At 48.3% G+C, this 10,312-nt stretch overlaps 1 protein-coding gene across 2 annotated transcripts in view; it reads right to left on the bottom strand.

Annotated features, from left to right (window-relative positions):
• PACS2 (phosphofurin acidic cluster sorting protein 2) overlaps positions 1 to 10,312 on the bottom strand; it is a 47,292-nt gene that overhangs the window by 32,896 nt on the left and 4,084 nt on the right. For both annotated transcript variants that reach the window (XM_031061657.1, XM_031061656.1), the window contains exons 3-7: positions 6,389 to 6,514; positions 4,202 to 4,364; positions 3,063 to 3,136; positions 2,238 to 2,318; positions 100 to 159 (exon numbers count right to left, since the gene is read on the bottom strand). In XM_031061657.1, the coding sequence (XP_030917517.1) occupies positions 100 to 159; positions 2,238 to 2,318; positions 3,063 to 3,136; positions 4,202 to 4,364; positions 6,389 to 6,514 (504 nt within the window). The remainder of the gene's footprint in view (positions 1 to 99; positions 160 to 2,237; positions 2,319 to 3,062; positions 3,137 to 4,201; positions 4,365 to 6,388; positions 6,515 to 10,312) is intronic.

Consider the following 10,312-nt stretch of genomic DNA (forward strand, 5'->3'; position numbering starts at 1 on the left):
GAACAGAAGGAAACGGGAGTGTCCCTCAAGACTAAAGCAAGATGCACCAAGCACAGGGCAGCACACAAGGCAGGGAGGTTTACAGAAGGAATTACTCACCTCATCAGACACTTTAAACCTCTTCAGCAAAGCCACAACCTTCTGTTTGAAGTTTTGTTGCTGCAAGTTAAAGACACTTTTACATAAGTAAAGCATTAAGTGAGCTCTTTTCTCCCAGCCTGCAAGAAGCCAGACACATCTGACAGTGGTGCTGCTCTGCTGTTTAAAATCAAACACCACCGGGCACCACAGACCACCTCCCTGCTGTCCTTACACTCAAAGCAGCTTTTCCACACCTGGGATAACTTCATTACCACCAATGGTAGGTCCCACTCCAACAAGCACTGTAAATCTGAAAGATGGCACTCCACTTTTGGTTGGACACACAATGGATAACAATTTTTATCTGCCAGATCACCTCCCTGTGCCTTTTTGATATATTCCTGGAAAACACCTGACAGGCAACTTCTCTGATTCTTACCAAGGGTGAGCCAACACAGACAACTACCCACTGAGCCCAAGAACAAATGTGATTTTTACCACCAAAGCATGGGGTTTTTCTGCAGGAGTTTGCATGGTAGGTTCATTTATTTCACTAGCAGCACTGGTGAAAAGCTGTGGCACCTATCCTCAGCACTTGCCCCATCACACAAATGTTTTTTGAGTCACACTCCCAGATCCTGGGCACAGCAGGAACCAAGGCCAGAACAACACCAGGCAAACTGCTGCCCTCCCTCTGTGCTTGCTCACCCCCAGGTGCTCCCCCTTTTGCAGGATCAAAGAGCTGAGGTTGCCCAGCCCTCCTCTGCCTGTCACTGACAAACCTGCTGTGCACATCCTCCAGAAGGGCCCAGGTCTCAGTGCAGGTACAGAGCATCTGAGGTGGCATCCTTGGGTCAGGAGAAAGGGAGAAGGAAATGGCTGGCACCAGGCCACTCTGAGGTGAAGAAAGTTCCTCATTTGCTGACTCTCCTGAGGTCCTGCAAGTCCAACTGCCAACTCCCAACTCTGGCGTCAGACACTTCACAGAGACTGCACCCTTTATCTCTGAGCTCCTATCCTGCAGCCACCTTCCACACAGCTGAAGCTTAGGTGAAATAAATCCAGCACACTGTCCCAAGACAGCCCTGTTTCCATCCCCAGTGCATCCCTGAGGCTGAGATGCTCTCACAAGAGTGACAGTTCTGCTCTGGCTCAAGCAAACCCATCCATGACAACACCTGGGGCCAGTTCAGCAGCCCACAGAGGGGGGACACTCAGCATGCAGCAGCCAGGGGGACATGGCAAGAGCTGTTTGCTGGCCTGAATGGTTTCATAGAGAGCAGATCTGGTTTGGAGCTGGGCTGATGGTAACTTAACTGGCATCACCAAACCCAGTTTTGCACCAGCTGGACCTCCAGCATCAGTTCAGAGGAAGGGCTGGAAGGGCATTCCTCTTATGGGTTCCTTGCTTAATACCAAGTGGTGGATTTTGTCCTGCCTGGTCACTGTTCAAAGCAATACAGACACCAAGGGTATGAACTAGCACACTCCTGGTCTCACAGGAAGGGTCTTTATAGTGACAGATTCAGGTCAAAACAGGGTTTATTTCAGACCTTATCAAAATGTGGATTTCAGAAACAGCCTTAGACCATGGTGTGGTGAAGTACAAGTCTCTGCTCCACACAAGTGCAGCTCTGCAGGCACACCCATGCTTGTGGGGGAGGGTAGACAGCCACATGCATCTTTCTAAAGCTTCTATATATATCATTTCCAGCTACTTCTTTTGCCTCAGCACCACATGCACCACCTGAAGTTTGTACATCAAGCTCCAACCCCTGACTAAGCCACTTCATTTTGAGAGCTTTCCACTGGCATCTCCCATGCAGAGTACAAATAGGAGAGCATTCCTCCACTTAGAGCCACTTTCAGGACTTACACAAGCATGGATCCTGCACTGCCTTCTTCATGGGGATGGAATTTCATACACTTGCATGATTTTTGGAGCTCCTTAACCTTGCAGCCAAGGGACACTCAAGACATGCACACACCTTGCACGGTCCCCCTGCCTGAAGTGGCTGCTTTCTCTAGCTCTTCATATGCTGTGACCATGCCCCCAAGCTCCATGCTGGGCCAGCATGCCTGGTGTCCCACAAGCCACATGCACTGCACATCCTGGCCAAAGCCCATCAGTGTTAGTAAAACTGATTTCCACCGACCCTGGTTATGGACGTCGTTCTTACTATCGATCTCCGCTGCTTCTTGGGCTTCCCCATCTCGTACTCATCATCATCCAAATCCTGAACAGAAAGAGGATTCCCGTGTTACCTTCGTCATTCTGAGACACATGAGCATGTCAAAATGTTCTTTCTATGTAGATGAACCTGCTGCTGTGTCTTCCAGGCATCCAGCATTTGCCTTAATTGCAGTTATGATGGTAGAGGGAAAAAGAAGTGAGACAGGTCTGCAGGGACAGGAATAACAGCTTGGAGAAGCAAAACAGCTCTAGCTCAACATTTAAGGAACAAGGACAGTCACAGCCCCACATCTTGGTGGGTCCCTCTCTCAGTACCCTCTGATAGGTGATGCCAGAGTCTGAAGGCAAGTAAGACCCAAACTCAAAAGCATCTCACATCTAGTCAGGGATTCTCCATAAGGACCTATTGTGAAAAAGGTATTAAAGACTAAAGGCTGCCTCAAACCCCACTGGCCCTTTAATTACAGCTGGGGATCCAGTTGGGCTCTTTGAATCCAATGAGCACTATAGAAGCAATTAAATGACTCCCTGACCATTAAGCAGAGAAGCACAAGGATGCCAATGTTTTTCCAGGGAGCTCAAGTCCAAACACGTGAACAGATAAATCACAGCATGGTAGAAGAAATGGGTTACTGTGCAGGCCCTCTCCAGTGCAGCTGAACACTTGGTAACAGTCTCACACTGGCGTGGTTTAGATACAGAAATAGGCTTTTAGTTTCAAGCAGGAGCTGGGAGTGCACATGCTCCACTGAGCCCTCTCAGGGAGAAGCCATGCCCTGAACAGTACCTGGCCCTGTACGGCATCATCACTGGCCTCCTGCTCAGAAGAGAAGCTCTCGTACTCTTCCTCGGAATAGTTGTCTGAAAGGGAAGGAAAGAGGGGAAAGATCCTGTGAAACTCCTTCAAGGTGAGGGCACGCTCTCATCTCAGGAGCAGAAAAGGCCAGCTGAAGGCACAAATCAAGAAAGGAGGCACACAAGGAGAAGATAAACTAGCAGGCATCTATCCGTGCTAGAACCAGCGAGATGGGAATTGTCTGGAGGAAAGGAATGAGGAGAAACACACCCAGTAAGAAAGAAGGACCAGGACACAGATAAGGCTCCTCCTCCTCTTAATAAGAGGAGGAAACTTCCTCCCATCGGAAAGCACCAACCACCTGGTAGACAGCAGCAAGTAAAGAGGTTTCTCCACAAGAGAAATTACTTTTCCCCCTAACATGTGCATAACTGACTTAAAGAGGCAAGTGAAACACGACAAAACTTTATGGAAATGACCCTTCAGGTGAGCTCCCCGGCCCCAGGCAGCAACAAACACCACACCTGCACTACCTTCAGCAGGTCACTCTTCCAGCAGCGAGCAGAGGGCTGGTACCACATAAAAACATCACCACAAATCTAAACCCAGTGACTTCCCTATACAGTGCACAACATCATGGATTTACACTCATTAAGCCAGGCCATCACCTCCAGCAAAACATGCTGCAGGCTTGCAGGTCTCATCTAAAGTTAATGAGATTTATTGTAGAATACTCAAAGGAAAAAGAAGATGGAAGAGTAGCTTAAATGTGAATCTCCTGAATAGAACACTGATAGCCAGGTGAGAAGTTACAGGCTCTCTAAACATCCACCAGTAATGCTGGGAGAGCACTGGTGAGGACACAGCCAACCCTTGCTGGATGGCTCAGGTGTGGTGTGGCATGCAGGAAAAGCTCTGACAATTCATTCCTGTACCCCTGTCACACTCCCTGCTTGCACAGCAGCACTTCTGCAAAGTGGGTTTTCTTTGCACTGATCACTTAAAGACACAGCAACTTGTGCAGACCAGTCCTCATTTGTCCCAGGAAGCATCCAAGCCCAGGTAGGGTAATTTAACTCCACCTAGCTCAGGAAGACACTGGTCCTCAGAGAACGTGGTTGCAGTCTCACCTGTAGACTTGATTTTCTGGCTGGGCTGCATAGTGCTGTCCTCATGGTCGATTGGCTGACTTGACAAGGAGAAGATCCAGATTTCTGCCACCTTCACTGGGGCCTCTTTGATGTTGCTGAAAAGGCTCAGAACCTGGCCACCTTCTGTAGGGTGCTGCATGACCTGGGACAGAAATTAAGCAGAACAAATCTGCATTCAAGCGTATTTAAACTTGTATCATTTGCATACTACAAGAGTTATTTATGTTAATGGAGTTACCCTACATTTCCAGGACCTTGTAACCACAGGAGCCACTTGCAGGCAATCCACGAGGCTAGCTGAGATTTTATCTAAGTGTTAATGAAAGTGATGGAAGGAAACAAAAAACATTCTGAGCTTAAGAGCTGATTAGCTCACCCTGGAAGCAGAGTACTTGACTACCTCATTATTATGTATCTGCTTCCCCAGCACAGTACTGATTTGAATTATCAAGTTACCCACCTTCTGAACACCTAATTAAGGAACTTGATATTGTCTTAAAACCAAGCAAAAGAGCCGGTAAAAGCAAAAATTCTTGGTGAGATACAGATGTAAAATGCCTCCTAAAGCAAAATATCCTTGCTGTGGAGAGCTGACACACAAATCTCAGAGGAACTGGCCACCATCCCGGGACAATGAAGCAGCAGGTCATGAAAAACAAGTCAGTGGTGGAGGCAGAGGGACACTTTGGTGCAGGTTTCTCCTTCCTTTGCCACTCCCAGCTCAGAGGTTTCTCCCCAGAATCTTGTGATCTTCTCTTGCCCCACCAGAGTGAGTGAGCACATCCCCTCACCTGCACAGCAGCACACACCAGGCTGCTCTGTGCCTCCTCACAGGGACCTCAACAGACCCGAGCTGATGAGGAACATATGTCCCCCTGCTCTGACACTGCTCACTCTCAACTCCAATTCACTGCTTTGTTTCAACAGCTTAAGAGAACTTTTTATATTTTTTTTAAGAAATGAGTCAGTGGAGTTTAGGGGTCATCATCCTATAAAGTCCAAAGAGGAGGGGAGGCTTGTAAAATCAGTTTTCCTGAAGACTTCAATTTCATAAATATTCCAGATGAGCTGGAAAACAACTATTTCCTAACATGGTGAACCTTTGAACGTTTTTGACCTTCTAACCCCAGTCAGCTGACATTACAAACAGACATAAGAAAAACCACATGTAGCAGCAGCAAATGCCCAACACTTAGAAGTTCACCAGTGACTCTAATTAATGGGCCCACATGTTTTCTGCCTTACAGCAGTATTTACTTTCTGGTTGTCCAACAAATCAAACAGTGCAGGAAAAATGTTAGCTGCAACACCATGCACTTGGCCAATTCAAACAAGGAGCTCACCATTCACTGCAAGGCTGAGGGAAGCTGCACTCACACAAGAGAAGCACTCTTTAGAGTGAATTATTTCATATAATAATAACTCACCACAGAGTAACACTGGCTTATTTTGGATAAAAGTCATTTGTTGACAGAATGCAGTCTGATGAAAAATATTGGTGTGAAACTGAACTTGCTACAGCTAAGCCCATTTCTAAACACTCAGACACTGAAACAGCAGAGATTAAACAGGGCATGAAGTAACAAAGCATGGAGCTATGCCATTCAGAAAGCCTTTGTGAATAATTTATCCATACTTGACTCCAGCATTAACTTTATCATTTACTTCTCATGAATAGAGCTCCACCTAAATTACCAACAGCCATGAAATAACAATGGCCAAGGGTTTTTCAAGCAAAATGAGAGAAATTGCTTAATCCTGAACTCTCATACTGTGGCACTGAGAAGCACAGCAAATCTTGCTTTAACTTTACCACTTCCCAGGGTTGGAAGACTTGCCCAAGTGACTCTGTCTCGTTCTGCACTTTTGATCTGGACCCCCTAACTCTAACAAAGCCACAAAACAATAACACAACCCTCAAAAGGTCACAAGCTATCCTTGTGAAAGCTTTAGCTATTAAGAGATGAGGCAGAAAATGCTCGATATTATTACTCAGTAATAAAATCTGGTTAAAATATTGCCCTGTGAATATTGATTGCAGCTATTAAGATTGCAGCTATTTGAAATCCTGTCAGGTCCTTCTCAATGAGGCAAGTGACAAGAGTGGGTTTGGAGGGAAGGGAAGATGTCCAGGTGTGTAAGCAAAGCCTGTGAAGAGCAGCTCACCTCAGCCATGTTGATGCATCCCACAGCCAGGGTCTTGTAGCCTAAAATGGTTCTGTTCTTGTAGCGCTTCCGCCGCTGCAGCATGATCTGGAGCTTGTTGCCTTCTCTCTTCAAGAAGTGAGGGTACTGAGGTGGGAAACACAGTGGAAAAGTTCATTTTGCTTCCTGGCAATATCTCCCAAGCTTCATGGATAACCTGCATTCCTAAGGAACAGCCCCAGGACTTTTCTGCAGCTCACTCACACTCAGTGCACAGTTCTTCATTATCCTGGGGAAGACTCAAACAGCTCAACAGGCACTCCAAAAACACAAGCCAGGCACACAGAGCAGCTGCCCAGTTTGGGGAGGGCTGGGCCCAGGGAGATGAGCAGCCTCCAGGAGACACTTTCCCCAAGAGCTGCACAGAGGATGCCCAGAAGTGGAGCCTCAGTGCTGCCCTGCACAAGCAGCGAGCATGGCAGGGACAGCCACAGAGCCCACACTCCTGGCAGGACAGTGCCTTGCCTCCAGCACAAAGACACTTCTCAATTGGTTGTATTTTAAGTCATTAAGTCAAGAAAAAAAACCCTGTCCTACTGCCAGGTTATGCTGCAGAGACATAAATCCTCCCAAGGCACGTTCCATACAAGAAAATACATTTGTTTACACACCTCCTCCAGGAAGCCCCCAGGAAGAGAAAGCTGTGAAGCCAAGCAGAGACTATTAGGGAATGAGTAAGGCTAACCATAACCATAACCATGAAGGAGAAGCTGTCCTAAGGAAGAAAAGTCTTCAAGGAAAGATAAAGCAGCAACCTGACCAGTTCTCATCCCAAGAAGAGAGGAGACTGGGACATGTGCTCGAAATACACAACATAAATAGTACTAAATAGCCAGCAGACAGTAGAACCTAATTGCTGGCATCTCAAAGAGGACATTCCCAAGCAAAGGATGCTTCTCTTGCAGGGAAGAACTACTTTCTTTTTTCTCCTTGGGACATTATGAAAATTAACTTCCTGCCCATAAAAACACGTGATAAAATCAAATAGCAAGCACCCCCAGAAACCCCTGAGATACTAATTTGCAGTCCAGAGCAAGCCTGACTGCTCTACAGGGAGCTGGGAGCAGTGACACCCAAACAAGAAGAATACTAATTAGCTGATTGCCCTACAAGGGCAGGATCTACTGCTCACTGCCCGAGGCAGAGGCATTGCAAAGACAGGAATAACAATCCACCCGACTAAAAGACAATCCCAAAACACACAGAGCCTGTGACCCCACAGATGTGCAACATCCCTAAAGAAGGATGGAATAAAGTTACTGGAGAGAAGGGGCAGGAGGGGCTCAAAAGGCCAGAGGCACCTTTCACACTCAAATTTACCATTTCCTTGCTTCTGGAGCCCTTCTACATATTGAAAGGGCAGCAGGGAAGAGAAGAGGGACTCCTTGCTCTCAGTTCACAGCATCTGAGCCACACCAAGGCTGCCTAAGTACAAACCTAGAACTGACGTCCCAAGTCACCCTTGGTGCCAGGCCAGCTCAGTTTGAATGTGTCCAGTTTTTTGGGATTAAACAGCCCAAGTCCATAGATGTACAAGTTTCTGTTTTTCTCAGCTGGGCTGCCTGGCCTCCTCTGATGAGCATTCACAGAGGTGGTGAAGGAAGGAACAGAGAGACTCAGGCCAATGAGCTCCTCCACCAAGAGCAAGGCCCTCCAGAAGAAAAGATGAGCTATCTGATAGCCCAGTCCAGCTTTTTTAACACCAGCCATGACTTACCAACTCTCCAGAATTGCTTCAACACAAACTTTTCAGTGATTGTCAGTCCATGACAGAGACTGGAGAGGAAAAGTTTGGCTCAAAACGTTTGAAAGCTTTTAGAGGGAGCATCAAACACCACAAGGCACCTCTGAGGGATGAGAAAATGCACACACCAGAACAGTGAGAGTCAGGGCAAGACTTTTTCTGAAGCCCCAATAATGTAATCTCTCCCATCTGGAAAGGTTTATTAGATTAAGGACAGGAATTAAGTGCAGAGCTCTTAATTAATGCCAGAGAGCTGTGATGTTGTGCTTGGAATGTGAGGGGAATTTCCCTGGGCTCTGTGAACCCACAGAAGCGTGGGTCAGGAGAAGCAGACATCCCAGCAGGAAGGGTGATGACAGCTCACCTGCTGGCTCAGCTTTAGCCCTAGCTGGGAGGGGAAGCAGGACTGCAAGGGCACAGACTCCAGCCCCAGCTGTGTGACAGGGCAGCAGGGAACTCCTCCCTTCACTTTGAGCACAGGCAGGCCAGACACCAGGGGCTGCTCACCCTAGCTGAACACCCCTAGCTCAGCTCTGGCAAGGGAACCCTCCCTGCAAAGGACAGCAGTGTCACCCAGGAGAAGGAACTGAGCAGGCAGGTAGCACAAAGGCACAGGGGCTGCAAATCCAGGCAGGCAGCACAGAGCCAGGCACACGGTGTCGAGAGCTGACCGTGCAATATGGAGATCCTGACTGCTGCAAGACACAAAACCCTGCTCTGTGACACCCACATGCTTTTACTTTGTGGCCCATCACCACTCTCAAATATATCCCAGGCACTAAATTCAGATTTAGCTGAATTAAGCTATGGCTGCTAGCTAGAAGTAGCTCTCAGCCATTGTCCAATTAAGCAGCAGTAAAAGTTGCTATAAAAATCCAGCTGTGCTGTTTCCTGAATGCTTCCCAGGCCTTACTGCATCGAAGACCACCAAGCCTTCCTGCAGTCAGAGACCAGCAGCACTTCTCTGCTTTAAGCTCACTCACCTCTGCTGCAGGCTCAGCGTCACAGGGACTCCTCTCCCCTGCTCTGGCTCAATCCCCAGCCCCATCAGGGGAAACAGAGTTAAAGGCAGTGCTCTGCATCCTGCTGCAGCATTGCTCTGAGCCCCAGGAAAAAACCCAACACACCATAATCCAAATGAATTCCAAAAAGAGCTGCAGACTTGCTCCTTGCTGACACAGGACTGGCAGAGGGAGACCTGGCTTGTCTTACAGCTTTGCTCCCAACCATGGAAATGCTGCAGCCACAGGATCCAGGTAGATATTCCTGGCATCCTTGGTTATTCCTGTTCCCAAAGCAGGGGATGCAATGCTGCAGTTAACCCAGCCATCTGCTTGGGCAGCTGCAGGGTTATCATCTGTCTGCAGGGAAAGCTTTCCTGCTGCAGCCCTGCACAGGTCTGAGCAACAACCAGCCTCACATCATCACCTGAGCCTTTCTCCTTACCACATCAAAGTCCTCAAGTCAAGCTCTAACCCACAGTCACAAAACAAAGATAATCCAGGTATGAATGCTCCTGAGGTCTGTCTGGCTCTGCTCTATGTGTGCAGGATCCTCTGTCTCACTCTCAGCAAGCCAGCCCTTATTTACCTTATTTCCCTGCTCAGGAGGCAGTACCAGGGCAGCAGGCTTTGAAGAAAAGAGGAACCAAAAAATGCAGTTGTTCCAAGTCACAGCTATTCCTGTGCCTCCAGAGCCAGGAGTAACTACAAGCACACTGCTCCTGCTTCCCCAAATGGTGCCTCCCTCAGCAACTGCAAACCAGAGACTCACCTGACTCATTCCTACTACTGCCTTCTGTCAGCCTGACACTCCACACCAGCCTCACGGCTGCCATCCTCCACTGCCTGCTCATTAACAGGGCAACAAAAGGCAAAAAGGAGCCAGCTCGCTCTGCTTCAGCTCTTGCCACAGCTATGCCCTGAAGAGGAGAGCCTGCAAAGCCTTCCTGCTCCAGGATGCCCTGTGCAGGAGCTGGGAGCCAGCACCCTGCTCCAGCCCTGAGAGGAGATTCAGAGAAGCTGTGCTGCTGCTGCTCACCAGGACCTGCAGCTCGGGGCCTCCAGGCAGCCCTGCATCACCTCAGAGCCTCCAGGCAGCCCTGCATCACCTCAGAGCCTCCAGGCAGCCCTGCATCACCT

The sequence above is a fragment of the Geospiza fortis genome, unplaced genomic scaffold (genome assembly GCF_000277835.1).
Source record: "Geospiza fortis unplaced genomic scaffold, GeoFor_1.0 scaffold5, whole genome shotgun sequence".
In the NCBI taxonomy this organism is placed as follows: domain Eukaryota; kingdom Metazoa; phylum Chordata; class Aves; order Passeriformes; family Thraupidae; genus Geospiza; species Geospiza fortis.